Raw genomic sequence first — 15,647 nt, 5'->3', positions numbered from 1 at the left:
TGACTGGCCAAGTGTTTTGACATCATAGGATTTCAGTGTTCTTTGTAAAGTAAGAGGGTTGAATTGGGCTTTTCTTTCCCCTGATTTTGACTTTTGTTTTTCTGATTATAAAAGCTACCTTCCTATTCTTATAGGTAGGAGTTTCATAAAAACAGTTGGGAAAAAGTTACAGACCTGCCACCCAGAGGATACACTTTATATTATAAATATTTTTTAACTCATATTATGAACAGATATATATTCATTTAGGGACTTTAAAGTATGATCCTTTCCAGCTCTGAAATCTTATGATTCTCTTTTCACCACTAAAGAAATCAGTAAATGTTTTTTTAAAAAAGTCATCAAGTTAATGGTGGTACTGTGTGTGGGTACTTGACTCACAAGTCAAATTAGTTTAAATATTTGGCCGAAGATGCTGAGCAATTACATTTAGAAAGATTCTTTAGGTCCTTTAGGCCCTATGGAGCCCCATAATGATTCCAAATTACCTTAAAGCAGAAGCTTGGTTCCAGTGTTTATACTCTAGACTAGAATGAGAATGCAGTTCAACACAGTGAAAACCTAAATATTTATTTCTAGAAAATTCCCTTTCCTAAAGGATTTGTTATCCTGTCCATACTTTTGTTAAGGATAGAGGTCCTGAGCCAGAAAGTCTTTTCTGAAGGTAGAACGTAATTCATGCGGTGAAAAGGGTGGGAGCTTTAAAATTATTGCTGGGGATCCATATGGAAGTTGTATACTTTTAACAGCAAAGTTATTTAATTATTACTAAAAATGACTTGCCAAAAGTGGAAGAATTAATCTCTGATATGTAATTTAAAGAAATAGAAAAGGTAGGGAGAATTTTGTTGTTTTCTTTTTTGAGAGCTGCCATCTCTAACCAGTAAATGACTCAGAGTTTTAGGTTTCTACATATTATACCAACCGACATTTTGGGTTTTTTTTTATTACCTTTTTTTTTTTTTTTTTTTTTTTTTTTTTGGCCGTTTGCACAGCACGCAGGATCTTAGTTCCTCAACCAGGGATAGAACCTGCACCCCCTGCAGTGGAAGCACAGAGCTCTAACCACTGGACAACCAGGGAATTGCCTTTTTTATTACTTTTAAAGGGAGTTTGCAAAGAAAGTTGTTTGCAGTTTTTCTAGGAAGATTAAACTGAGCTGGAAACAGTATCAGTTGAGGCTTCTTCAAAATAAAAACTGATAATTTTAAATGCCTAAGAAAGTATAGTAAAGTTTCCATAAACTCATTAAAAATTTGAAATCTGATACCTACAGAGGAGTGCTGTGTCTCACTGGCTTTTTTTTTTTAATTAATTTATTTTTATTATTTATTTTTGGCTGCATTGGGTCTTCACTGCTGCATGCAGGCTTTCTCTAGTTGTAGCAAGCAGGGGCTATTTGTTGCAGTGTACGGGCTCCTCATTGCAGTGGCCTCTTGTTACATAGTACAGGCTCTAGGCGCGCAGGCTTCAGTAGATGCAGTATGTGGGCTCAGTAGTTGTGGCACACAAGCCCTAGAGCACGTGGGCTTAAGTAGTTGTGGCGCGTGGGCTCAGTGGTTGTGGCGTATAGGCTTAATTGCTCCGCAGCATGTGGGAGCTTCCTGGACCAGGGATTGAACCCGTGTTCCCTGTATTGGCAGGCGAATTCTTAACCACTGTGCCAGCAGAGAAGTTCCCCTCATTGTTCTTTAGGTGTGTCTGTTCACTCCAAGTTGGAATATTTTGTTCCCTTACTCTGAAAAGGTGGTTCAGTTGACATCAGTTTTGGCATTTCTTGGCTCAGAGGAGTTTCATGGTGGCAGCCATAAAAACTGATTAATGAATTACATTCTTGGAAGAAACCTATAATCTGTGGATACTGTCCAGTTGAATTAAAATGTGTTTCTTACACACCTTTTGAAGTGTAAATGATCAAACATTCAGCCCAGGGCTTCAAAGTGCTGGTTTCCAGCTGATTGCTCTTTTTCCCCCCTCAGATCTTTATTGGAGTGTAATTGTTTTACAGTGTTGTGCAGTTTCTGCAGTACAACATAGTGAATCCGTTGTTATTTACACATATATCCCCATATTCCCTCCCTCTTGAGCCTACCTCCTCTCCTCCCTATCCCACCCCTCTGGGTCATCACCAAGCATTGAATTGATCTCCCTATGTTATGCAGCTGCTTCCCTATTGGCTTTTAATAAACTCAGGCATTCCAGGTAATAACTATTTCTCTTATTTCTCTTACCTGAGTAAAACAGAATTTATGAATTAGGTTAGCTACCTAGAAGTTTCAACCCATAGCTCACAAGTTACTAATTCACTTATGAACAGGTTTAATTAGAAAGGGATTTCAGTGATAGGGAAAGAGTTGGGATCCTTGAGTCTTTTGTCTTCTACCTTGAATACACTGAGGAATGTTAAGCAACATCACTAAATATTCTTTTTCTAAAAACTTCTTTTAAGCCCTTTCCTCTCTCCTAAATAATGTTTCTCTTTATCTGAAGGAATAGTGGTCTCTTTCCAGATTATTAGTTACAGCACTTCAAAATTAGAAGGAACTGTCATTAGGATTCCTATTTTTGAGTTTAGTGGTAGAATTTTTCCCATCTGAATAAAGACAAAACTTGCTGCTCTTCTGTCCCATCCAGTTCCATGAGATTAGGATAGTGACTTTATTTTTCTAATCTTGGCCCATTCTTTCTACCCCAACCATTTCTTGCTAAACTTTTACATAATTCTTGCTAAAACTTTGCATTTGTCATGTTTGAGACTTATTTTTATATTTGTTCATTTGTACATTCTATTATATATTTACTGCCTGATCTGAGCCAGGCAGTGCTCAACTCTAAACTTCTCTAAATAACTGTGCGCTGTCTATAACGTGCCCTTCTCTCCCTTATCTGTCCTTTAGTTGTCCGTCCTTAGTTCCCAGTCTTTGCTTTGTACCCCTTATCACACCATGCTCTTCTGAAGCACCATCTCTCTTCCTTTAGGTGCTCTTAGAAAAGGGTCTGATAAGAGTCACTTATTATATAGTTGGATTTAAGTCATTTTTTTACCTATCAAGAGGCTTTTTACATTTTGACTTTTCCTATAGATGTGAGTGAGAACTGGTTTTCAAAGAACTTAGAGCTTGCATGTGCGGGTGTTGGGGGTATTGGAGAGGAAGAGTGCCCCCTGCTGATCCCTTTGAAATCTCACCAAATGAATGGCCCTCTGCCTTTCCCTTCCACCATCATACTGCCCATGCTCCTCCCCACCTCCGTGGCACTGCAGCTGTCACTTCTCTGCCTCAAACGCCTGTACTTCTTTCCTTCAGCATTCTGCTCAACCCATGTTCTATATCCTCCCTAAAGGTTTTTTGTATGTCTGCTATTTCCTGTGAGTTCCTCTACTGTACGTAGTCACCATCAGTGAGATTGGCACTTAATTTTTCCTTGTTTTAATTGGCTCACTTCCTTTTTCCTGGCTCTAGTGTAATCTTCAAGAACACTGATCATCCTGTCATTTTTTATTTGGACAGTGCCTCACAAAGAGACACCATTGGCATTAAATAGAAGTGAGAACATGCCTAAGCCCATATAAGTATATTTATATTGTATCTAGCAACGTTTTGCAATCATCCTTCATTAGAAAAGGGAAACATGTCGAGCTTGAGGGCATTATTAAAATTTATTTTTAAAAAGGGAGGAAAAGTCAGCAACCTTTTTTTCTTTTATGAGTGCTAATATCTGAGGAAAATTTTGATTTTTTACTTCTTAACAGGTGGTTTGTTCTGGATGCAGAAACCAGAGATCTAGTCTCTATCCACACAGACGGGAATGAACAGCTCTCTGTGATGCGCTACTCAGTAGGTAGGCAGATTTACTCTCACTCTTGGCATTCATAGCATTTCTCTGTAATTACATATTTTCACTTCCACTAAAGCTGACTACTTTTTTCTCTACTCTCTAGAGTTAAGTACCGAATATGTTTCCCCCAACATTAGATTAAATTCTGCTGCAGGAAACTGCAAAAGATCTGCTAAAGTTAAACAACATTCTAAATCGTCAAGCAAACATAAATTTAGAACAAACTGTTACAACTGCATTTGCAATTGAAAGCAGAATACAGTGCAGTCAAATCCCATTTTTTTGGAACTACACATACTTAGAGTTTTGAATAGGTATTAGGCTGAATGTTAATCTATTTAGCAACCTTTTCTTTATATGTAAGAGAATATAAATTATAATAATATTCAAAATATACAAATTTTGTAGGCCCTTCAAGTTCTTTAAAATCTGGTTTGATTTTTACTGGTTACATAGTAATGATTGGCTTGTTAATTACATAAAATACTCAGCAACTCATTATAAGAATTTGATCAATTCATTTAGCTACTTTGAATAGTTCTTTTTGTACTTTATTCAAAATGTTAACTTTCTGTGATAGTCCAGTTCCCTTTTCTTGCTATTAATATGGTTTTGATCCACATAATTCTTCCCTGGAGTTAGTTCAGGAGACATTTTCTTATATTCAAAAATATATTTCAGTAGTTGTTGGATCAGTGTGGAGTCCAAATGATCTTTTTGATTGCTTCTGAGTCATTTCAGAGGAAATCCAGAATGCTATTCTCTGTGTTGAACAAGGAAGGAAAAGTATTTGCTTCAAGCTATAAGCTTGGCAAGAGTTATCTTGAAGCAGAAAAGGTTTTTCTGTTTTGGTTTGGCTTTTTTCAGTGCAGTAGAAAATAGCTACTGCAGATGTAGCATTTAAAACCCAAAGATCAAATGGACTTTATTGACCATCTGTCACATGGTAAGTACAGTGGAGGAGATGGTGAAAGAGAACATGGTCCCTTCCCAAGAGAACCTATCCTTTAGTTGAAGAAATCATATGGCCTCAACTGAAGTGAGCAGTTGTACACTCAGCTTGCCATATTGAATGCTTTATACTTAGACCTATAAAAGCAGGTTAACCTCCCTGGGGCTGGTCTGTAGCTAACTAGAAGGAGATGAGGCTAAGGGAAGAGTCCAAGGCCCATGAGCATTTCCCAGAAGGGATTGTGTACTTGACCAGATAACCATTTGGTTTTCAAGTATATTTAATGATGGAAGGAGTCATTCATTAAACACCAAATAATAGTTAAGTTGATGAGATTTAACAACATTTATAAAATATCATTTGGTATAGGTCCAGTAAGGTGACAGTAAATAAATCTATTAATGTATTTCTCTATTAACATCTTTTCCTGTTTCATTCTAGATGGCACCTTGCTGGCTGTAGGATCTCATGACAACTTTATTTACCTCTATGTAGTCTCAGAAAATGGAAGAAAATATAGCAGACATGGAAAGTGCACTGTAAGTAGGGAAGTGAAGTAAATTAATCTGTAAAATTGTTGGAAAATTTTACTTCTGTAAACAGAGTTAAATGTTTACATTGATGTATCACTGTTAAAACTTAGCAGATTTAAACTTTAATCTCTGTCTTTGAAAAACTGAGATTACCTGACAGCAGAATCTTACAGTTCCCTCTATGCTCTAAAAAGGTTTCTCCTTTGATGAGAGTTTACTACTTGTCTCTCTCTGAGTACTAGTTTTAATGCAATTTCTTAAATGAAAGCTATTTCCTTAGGAAATCCTTAGAAAATAATCTTTTTTAAAATGGAGTGAGTCAGAAATGGAAGGGTATCTCTCACATTTTAATCTCAATGTCCTATGAGCCTGCCTATGCTCAACACTCTGCAGTTTCTTAGGTGACCTCTCTAGCACTAAACATCACATGATTTATATGGAGATTTGTCTGCATTAAGTGAATTAATAGAAGCATATTTCCTTTAATTTACTGCATTTCTGATTGATTAGCTTATCATTGTAAGATGAAGATTAGATTCAGTTCTAGATATACTGAGTACTTACCTTACAGCAGGCAATCTGCTAACTAGGGAAATGTTCTAGGTACTGGGAATACACATGAGATTTGTTCGTTTTCCTCAAAAAGTACACATTCAAGCTGAGGGCCCAACAAGAAAGGCAGGAGGTATAGCGTAGTGGTTAAGGGCATAAACTTGGGATCAGACTACCTGGATTTTAACTCGTTTCACCACCCACAAGTGTGACTTTGGGCAAGTTATTTAAATCTTCTACTTCCGTTTTCTCATCTATAAAATAAAGACAGTAGTACTTTCTACTTCACTGGATTAAAACAAGTTAAGGCATATAAAATACTTATAACAGTACCTGGCAAATAAGAAGTACTCAATATGTGTTAACTATGATTTTTATAGAAAATGAGATAGTTTGGTATCTGTGTTAGCAGTCAGTTTAGGATTAGCAAATTACTTGATGAATTAGTGGCACAGATCTTTTAACAGGCTTTATCACAAAAGAATTTTAGGGGGATGAATAAAAGAATGAGTTTTTATTTGTTCATTTTAATTTTTTTAGCTTTTTTTAAAAATACATCTTAATTAGAGTATAATTCCTTTACACTGTTGTGCAGTTTCTGCTGTATAACAAAGTGAATCAGCTGCATATATACATATGTTCCCATATCCCCTCCCTCTTGAGCCTCCCTCCCACCCTCCCTGTCCTACGCCGTTAGGTCTTCATAAAGCATCGAGCTGATCTCCCTGTGCTCTGCAGCAGCTTCCCACTAGCCATCTATTTTACCTTTGGTAGTGTATGTATGTCGATGCTACTCTCTCACTTCGTCCCACTCTCCCACCCCCCACCGTTGTCCTCAGGTCTGTTCTCTACATCTGCATCTCTATTCCCTAATGCCCTGCCATTAGGTTCATCAGTACCATTTTTCTAGATTCCATGTATATGCGTTAGCATATGGTATTTGTTTTTCTCTTTCTTACTTCACTCTGTATGACAGACTCTAGGTCCACTCACCTCACTACAAATAACTCAATTTCGTTCCTTTTTATGGCTGAGTAATAAGAATGAGTTTTTAGAAGCACATACATAAGTAAAACCCAGGCCATTTACAATTCAGAGAAGAGACTTACTGCTTTTTTTTATTTGCTTTCTTTTTTTTTTTTGTATGTTTTGTACCATGTGCTAAAAGCAGCCTTTAAACTGATCTACAAGCTACCTTATAGTTTTATAATTTATCTGAAATATTTTTGTTTACTTTGAAAAAAATTATGAATCAGTATCCATTAATTTATTTAAATACATCTTTTAATCGATTTATTATCTTGATATTTAGGATATGGAATAGTATTATAATAATGCCTCATTGTACAGCATGATCAAGTGAAATGTTCCACTGGAAGGAATTTTCAGATTACTTGTTTACCCTACCAGGCACCAAATTTTTTAATTTTTTACCCTAGCCATTTAAAAAATTCTGTGTTTTAATAAAGAGTATTATCAACTATAATTTAATCTTGTGGAATCATAAAATTTTACAGCTCACACTGTAGCATTTACTTAGCTCAGCCTTCATTTTATGGATGAAAAGACTGAGTTTCAGAGAGGATAAATGGCTTGTCTTTGGTCACATCTTGACATAGTGGCAGATCTGGGGTCTGAACCCTGTTCTCCTAACTCTTAGTAGAGCAGACTTCCCAAGGTACAAAAACGCCTCAGATTTTTCAATGTGTAGATTAGTGTACTGTGCTCTTAGAGTGCAGCAAGTGATGCAGAAAGGAAAGAGCAGTGTGTGACACTGGATGATGAGACGACCTTGGAAGTGTTGAGAAGTGGCAGGTTTATCAATTGCATGACACTTTGCCTTCTCCAGTTAGGCTACTTTTATCTTTACAGAATATGAAAGTATTATTTTGAGATATCTTTAGGAACTATTAAAGTTTATAGTACTCTTTGAGGCTATAATTAAAGGCTTAACTACTCTGCTTTTCTAATTATCTTCTGTTCTGTGCTTTGCTTCCAGCTCTCACTTCTCCTCGCTGTCTGCTTCCACCAAGCTGGTCTTATAGTCTCATATTAAGTGCTTTTATCTGTTGTCTGCTATGATATAGGACAGACAAAACTGGGCTAATGCTGGCTCTGCTGCTTACTAGTTTGCAACTTTAGGCAAGTTAATTAACTTCTCTGAGTCTTAATTTTATTATCTTAAAATTGGAGATTACAATAGTTCCTACTTTATAGGATTGTTATAAAGATTAAAATGTGGCAACTGGACCTGCTCTCAGAGTTCCAAATACAAGTTGTTTTCTATTTTGCTTCCAGTATTTCCTGTTACTAGTTACCATTTAAGTGACCTTATAGCTTCAGAAATATCCTATAATGTTTCAACACTGCTACTCAAAGATCTTAGCCCAGGAGATAGAATGTATTGAAGTTGCAGTGATACACTAAAAAAGCATCACAAAGTCTGTTAGAATAGGCAAGAAGTGCTGGTAAAATAAGCGTGGTTTTTGGTCAGAATTTTGGTAAATGAAAATATATGTTAAAAAAAAAAAAGAGTAAAAGACTTTTAAACTGTCTACCTAGAATTCTCCAAGAAAACTACCCATGAAACCAATGCAGTACATATTTCAATATTACCATAACAGTTAGGGATTATATTGCAATACTTGGTGGTTTAAACAAATGAGGGATATTTTCTCATTTAAAAGAGGTCATTATGGGGTCAGGATCCTTCTTTCTTTCCACTCCATCATACTCAGTAAGGTGCTGCTGGAATTCCAGTAATCACATCCTAGTTCTAGGAGGAAAGGATCAGAGCAAGGGATAAAAAGACACTCTTCTTCCTAAGTCAGTTTTAAAGTTTTCCCGGCAGCCCCACTCAGTGACTTCTGCCACCCATAGCTGCAGAAGAGGTTGGGAAATACAGTGTTTTAGCTGAGCACTTAAAAAGAGAGACTGTGGAATGGATAAACTGTGCTCTACAGATCTACAGTCTAAAGATTAGTTTGGATAGGCTACACTCTACAGTCTACACTCTGAAGATCAGCTTTCTCTCAAACCAGCAAAGCACATCAAAAATGTGATGGGAAAAAATTCCTAATTGCGATAGCAACGAAAACTGTAGACGCTTTGAGAACAGACCTAGCAAGAAAAGCACAGGCAGCTATGTGAAACATGGCTGAAACGCAAACTAAGAACTGAAAAAATAGACATAACGTATTTCTAAAAGAAAAGATTTGATAAAAAATATCTGTTCTCTACAAATTATTTTCTAAATTTGATGTACTCTTACTTAAATTTTCAACATGATATTTATAAGCTTGACAAAATGGTTCTAAAGGTCATCTGAAATTTTCCACATACCACAAAACTATCACAGTTGGCTGGGAATAGGCAGATAGACTAATGGAATAGAAAAGAGAGTCCAAAAACAGATCTGTTTATGTGGAAATTTACTAGATAACAAAAGAGGTATTTCAAACCAGTAGAGAAACAATGCACTCTTCTCAGCCTGCGTTGTCCAGCATCACAGATACTAACCACAACTTTGTTTATGAAATTAAATACAATTCAGTTCCCTGGGAGCGCTAGCCGCATTTGAGTACTCAGAAGCCGCAGGTGGTTACTTTCTTCCGAATAGGACTGCGCAGACACACAACATTTTCATCATTGCAGAAAGGTCCGTTGGATGATGCCCTAGATGGTGATAGTTAGGAAAAAAGTTAGTGCCCCAACTCAAGTTCTTGGTATTTTTTTTTCATGTATATATAAATTTATTTATTTATTTATTTATTTATTTATTTATTTATTTATTTATTGGCTGCACTGGGTCTTTGTTGCTGCACATGGGCTTCCTCTAGTTGTGGTGAGCGGGGGCTACTCTTCGGTGTGGTGCACAGGTTTCTCATTGCAGTGGCTTCTCTTGTTGCAGAGCATGGGCTCTAGGCTCACAGGCTTCAGTAGTTGCAGCATACAGGCTCAATAGTTTGTGGCTCATGGGCTCTAGAGTGAAGGCACAATAGTTGTGGTGCATGGGCTTAGTTGCTCCACAGCATGTGGGATCTTCCTGGACCAGGGCTCAAACCCGTGTCCCCTGCATTGGCAGGCAGATTCTTAACCACTGCGCCACCTAGGAAGTCCCCTTGGTACTTTTTTGAAAACTCCTCAGGTAATATTAATATACAGCCAGGGTTGCAAACCACTGATGTAGATGATGACTTTCCATGTGGTTAATAAAGATTCAGCTGAAGTATTTCTTATTTTTCCAGTGTGTATTCTCAGGCACCATCACTTGTGATTGTTACCATGGTTACACCATTCAGCTGCTTAAAGGCAGTAATGAAAGTGCCAGCTTAAGAGTACTCTCCTGTTTCTGTTCAAGGAGGTATACTTTTTGCTCCCAACCATGTCTATACGTATGGGATGACATTTGAGGGTGTTTTCCCCCAAATTATGCGTGTACCGTTCATGGCCTAAGAGTTGGGTGAGACAGGGACACTCTCAGGTAGTTCTGGGAAGGCAGCATCATAGACTCCCAACAGACAGTTGCATCTAATCTTTTCTTTGCTTATTTATTGGACTCCATATCAGTGAAAAAATAGTTACTTTGTTTTCCGATATGAATTGATAACTTCCCCAAGGTCTTTTCTAAATTTTGGGGGCTTTTCCTACTTGAGTTCATTTTGAGAATACTTTATATTGATTTACCATCTAAATACGTCTGTGTCCAACACAGACATGAGTTACATGCATGTTATGTATCCATACAGTGCTTTCGATGCTTTTCTAAGTACTGCTATTAAAGTCTTTTCACAAAGATTCAAACGGTATTTTTTAAGTGCTCCTACATTAGGATGAATGCTTCTTGGAGGACAGTACCTTGCCATGATTAATCTGGTAAAATCCTTCATTCATGTAGCACCAGTTTTCTTATCCTAGAAGCCTGGCTTCTCTGGATGCCAGAGCCAGACATCACATTCACGAACACTATGAAAAAGATCTCTGTGAACCCTGCCCTCCTGCCATATTCAGAAAATATCCAAGAAACACATGCGTCTTTCTGGCATTGAGATTGATTTCTTAAGTTGGGAGGTCTCCCACATGCCTAGCAGGTGACTCCCAACCTGTTTGCTGCCGTATTACCTAATCTCCAGTGACTTCAGGAAACTTCAAATTCACATAAATTCATTTAAATATATAAATGTGGGTATTTGCCATGCAGCACTGTGGTGGACATTATAGCTCCAGAGAGGTTTTAGGACATGTCATTGGACTTCAGAAAGCTACTGGAATAATTAAAATACTTTGTGAAAATCATTGAAAACTACACCTAAGGTATCTTAAATTTATTAACTTTAAAAACCATGTGAGCAGAAAGCTAGTTAATTCAAAAAGTACCATCAAAATTAAATGTTTTAATACAGAGTGTAGGAGATAAAAGTGATTTAGAGTCTCCAAGAGCTTTGGTGTAAACTCTAAGACCTGTGTGATTTATCTGCAGTAGTTTACTGGAAATAATCAATTGCTTACATGTGAAGCCAACAAAACACAGCATTTAGTAATTTTTTGTTGGGGTTCCTGGTGTTAGTAAAACCTAAGCAGAAAAAGATCACTGTCTTCCTGTTTAAGGAGTCAGATGATTATTGGATCCAGCTGTTCAGAGGGAGTCTGATTTCTCCCAAAGAATATTATTTGGAGATGGGAGTTTTTTTAGATCTCCACGTGCCATGGGTACTCAAGAAACAGCCCAGGAAAACTGTACTCTTTTTGTACACAACCTGAAACCAATACTTCATTCTCAAAAAGGAAGTCACTCTAATTAGGGACACTAGTGACTTGAAATAAGGCCTGAGGTGATGGTATCTGTTTCAGTGTCTTGCACAGGTAGTACTTAGTGCTGGTATCTAAGTGGAGACACCAGCAGGATACTCCCAGGTTGCAAGTGTTTACCGTTTCTGCTGTGGTCAGATCTCTTTAGTTCCACAGTTCTGGCTTCCAACAAGATAGTGTGAAAAAGAACCACAGTTCTGCTCTGAGCTCTGTTCAGTTCTAGAGGCTGTGATACTGCTCTCTCTACTTCAGGAATTCCCAGTGAATGGCTACTCAGAAGACAGTATTGACTACTATGAGACTGTTTATCATTCAGAACTGTAAACGCTTTCTAATAGTTGATGTTTTACTTCCTAGGGACATTCCAGCTACATCACACACCTCGACTGGTCCCCAGACAACAAGTATATAATGTCTAACTCGGGAGACTATGAGATACTGTACTGTAAGTATGAGTGATCACACACAGCTGAGACACGTCTGTCAGGGGCGGTAAAGAGCAGACTGCGTGGCATCAGCGCTGGGCAGCTACTGCACACTGGCCCCTCTGACTAACGAAGCATGTGCTACTCGGAGCTGGCTAAGGAATGAGAATCTCAAAGAAAGTAATGCGTTCATTTAAATGTCCTAAGAAATTACTCAGGGAGACTGATCCTGCTCTGAACAGTTCTGTATTTAACAACTTTTCCTGGAGGCAGGAAGGAGTCTAAATGGATGGGCATTTATGCTTTTTAAAGAAAAAAGAACTTCAGTGGGAAACAGTTTATAGTTCTATAAACCATGTTAAACACTTTCTTTTCCTTTCAAGTGTCTTAATATTTTTCAGTGTATAGATTATAAATACAAGTAAACGTGGCTAGTTTGAATCAAGATGCATTTTCAAATACATCTGTACACAAGCACTATGATTATACTTCCTGTTTCTAAATTTAAAGGGGACATTCCAAATGGCTGCAAACTAATCAGGAATCGATCAGATTGTAAGGACATCGATTGGACGACATATACCTGTGTGCTAGGCTTTCAAGTCTTTGGTAAGGACATTGCACTTGATGGGAAAAGGCGGTTTGTGATGTTTATATGTATAATACTTAAATTTCTAAATGAAAAATAGTCTACATGTGTTCTTTTTTTAAATTTATTTTTTATTGAAGTATAGTTGAATTACAATGTTGTGTTAATTACTGCTGTATAGCAGAGTGACTCAGTTATACATATATATACATTCTTTGGCATTAAGGTTTATCACAGGATATTGAATATGGTTCCCTGTGCTATACAGCAGGACCTTGTTGTTTATCCATTCTATATATACCAGTTTGCATCTGCTAATCCTGAACTCCCCATCCATCCCTCTCCCATGCCCTCCCCCTTGGCAACCACCAGTCTGTTCTCTGCATCCCTATTCTGTTTGTTTCATAGATAAGTTCATTTGTGTCACATTTTAATTCCACATGTAAGTGATATATTTATCTTTGTTTTTCTGACTTCACTTAGTACTAGATGTGTCTTTAGTGTTATCACTATTAATGCCCAGAGAAGTCAAATGTATAGGGACTGAACCAATACAAGGTTTATTTTCTGCAGAATCCAGCAGACTTTTGGTCCCCAATAAATATGAAAGACAATTAAAAAGGAAAAGCATTTACATAATAGTAGAGATTGCTTTTCACATTTTTTTCCTCCAAGTGAAAACTGAAGCTTTCCAATTTGTAAAGGCATTTTCAAAATAACAGCTTTATTGAGATACCATTCACATAATTCACCTATTTAAAGTGCACAACTTGGTGGTTTTAGCATATTCGCAGGATCATGGAGCCATCACTGTGTAATTTTAGAACATTTTCATTACCCCCCCAAAGAAACTCTCTGCCCATTGGCAGTCACTCCCTGCCTCCCCTTCCACAACCTCCCAGCAACCACTGATCTACTTTCTTTTTCTAATGGTTTGCATATTCAGGACAGTTCATATAAATGGACTCATACAATGTGATCCATTGAAACTGACTTCTTTCCTTTAGCACAAGGTGTTCAAGGTTCATCATGTTGTAGCATGTATAAGTGCTTCATTGTATGGCTGAGTAATATCCCTTTGTATGGCTATACCACATTCGGTTTATCATCAACTGATGGACACTTCAGTGGTTTCCACTTTTCACCTATTATAAATGCTGCTGCTGTGAACAGCAATGTGCAGGTATTCATGCAGATGTATTTTCATTCTCTTGGGTAGGAGTGGAATTGCAGGGTCAAATGGTAACTCTGTGTTTAACCTTTGGAGGAACTGCCAGACTTGTTTTCCGAAGTGGCTGCACCATTTACATTCCTACCAGCAGTGTATGAGGGTTCTGTTTCTCCACATCATTGTCAATAGTTATTCTTTTGATGTGGGTGTCCATTTATCCCAGTACCATTTGTTGACATATAAAGGCATTTTTAGTAGACATTATTTAAAGATAAAATATGGAGATCATTACTAATCTGATGTTTTAGACATTTCTAGAAATCTGTCAGTTTTCTAAGTCTTTGCCAATCGGTAGGAATCCTTCGAGAAGGTTAGGATTAAAAAGAGATACTATGCTCAGTAATTAGAATATTGGATATGGATGTGGCACCAGTACCTAAAGCAATACCCAAAACATTAGGGTTTTTTCCTTTAACAGTGTATCTCTGCTTTCTCAAAGTTGGACTGTCTCCTCCACCCTGATGGTAGATCTGAACATTTCTTTATGCTGTGTGCATTAAAAAAATAATCCATGATAGGTACTTGTTCTAAACGCAACTGCTACAGAGATGAAGCAGCCTACTAGGCTTAGAAGAAATTAAAACAAAATTACCCTGACTAGACCATAAGCAAATTCATTATTCTGGGTGAAGCTGAAGCAGTGGCCAGTAGCTAGTAACTTAGTTATTTTAATGAAACATTTAAGTTACTTATCAAGAGATGTCTATTAAGAAGCCTTTCATCTTGTTTTTAGCAAATTTACTCCCCCAAAATTTGTTCTCTAGAGCAGTATTGAACTACAGGAGGCCAGCATCTCAGTCCTTACATGTAGTATATTTTTAGTGTAGTAGAGGTTTGTGCTAATTATGTTGAACACAATCACCAGTGCCTCATAATGATTCAGAGTAATTAAATTTGCCATGTCAACCTTTGGACATAAATAATAGTTCCAGGAAAATTCTATGATAGCATGATAGACTAGTGGATGGCCTATGCACTTCCATTAAGAAAGAATCTCTGAGGTTTTTTTTTTTTTTAAGTGCCTGCCTTGAAAGGGAGCAGTGAAAGAGTGTAAATTTCACACAGAGTTACCCAGAGTCCACTTTGAAGAATTAGTGCTATGGCATTGTTTCTGCACTTTGCTACAGAAGCAACTGAGAATTTCTCCTCCAGCTAGAAACTAAACAGGAGGAGCTTGTTATCAAGGTGAGACAAGCTAAAACAAATTATTTATTAGCACCACCTGCTGGTTACTAGTGAGTAATTTTGAGTCTTAAATTTTGAATAAGTTTAAAGTCTTAAATTTTCCATCTTGAGGTTATTTCAGTTTATTATTAGTTAGATTTTGGATAAAATTTCATCATTTGAATGAAGTATTGAGCAACTAAGAAATCTGTAAGAGAAATTTAGCAGTTAGGAGTTTGCACACAGATGAAAATCAGTAAGATTCTAAAAAAAACATACGTAGCATGGCAGTTGTATTTTTCAGGCTAATTTCTCTCCCCTCCCCGCCCCCCCCTTTTTTTCGTGTCAAAGGTGTCTGGCCAGAAGGATCCGATGGGACAGATATCAATGCACTGGTGCGATCCCACAACAGAAAGGTGATAGCTGTTGCTGATGACTTTTGCAAAGTCCATCTGTTTCAGTATCCCTGCTCCAAAGCAAAGGTAAAATCAACTTAGTAAAAACTAGTGTTGTAGGGCCTTTTGAGATGATTTTGTGTCAGTGGCAGGAAAATATT

At 37.3% G+C, this 15,647-nt stretch overlaps 1 protein-coding gene across 5 annotated transcripts in view; it reads left to right on the top strand.

Annotated features, from left to right (window-relative positions):
* Window positions 1-15,647, top strand: part of EML4 (EMAP like 4) — a 151,190-nt gene that overhangs the window by 132,130 nt on the left and 3,413 nt on the right. For all 5 annotated transcript variants that reach the window (XM_057741039.1, XM_057741040.1, XM_057741038.1 and 2 more), the window contains 5 exons: window positions 3,752-3,840; window positions 5,231-5,328; window positions 12,040-12,127; window positions 12,618-12,716; window positions 15,443-15,573. In XM_057741039.1, the coding sequence (XP_057597022.1) occupies window positions 3,752-3,840; window positions 5,231-5,328; window positions 12,040-12,127; window positions 12,618-12,716; window positions 15,443-15,573 (505 nt within the window). The remainder of the gene's footprint in view (window positions 1-3,751; window positions 3,841-5,230; window positions 5,329-12,039; window positions 12,128-12,617; window positions 12,717-15,442; window positions 15,574-15,647) is intronic.

This window comes from Hippopotamus amphibius, chromosome 7 (assembly GCF_030028045.1).
Source record: "Hippopotamus amphibius kiboko isolate mHipAmp2 chromosome 7, mHipAmp2.hap2, whole genome shotgun sequence".
Taxonomy (NCBI): domain Eukaryota; kingdom Metazoa; phylum Chordata; class Mammalia; order Artiodactyla; family Hippopotamidae; genus Hippopotamus; species Hippopotamus amphibius.
The sequence above is the reverse complement of the archived record's forward strand: the minus strand, read 5'-3'. Positions and strand labels throughout refer to the sequence as shown.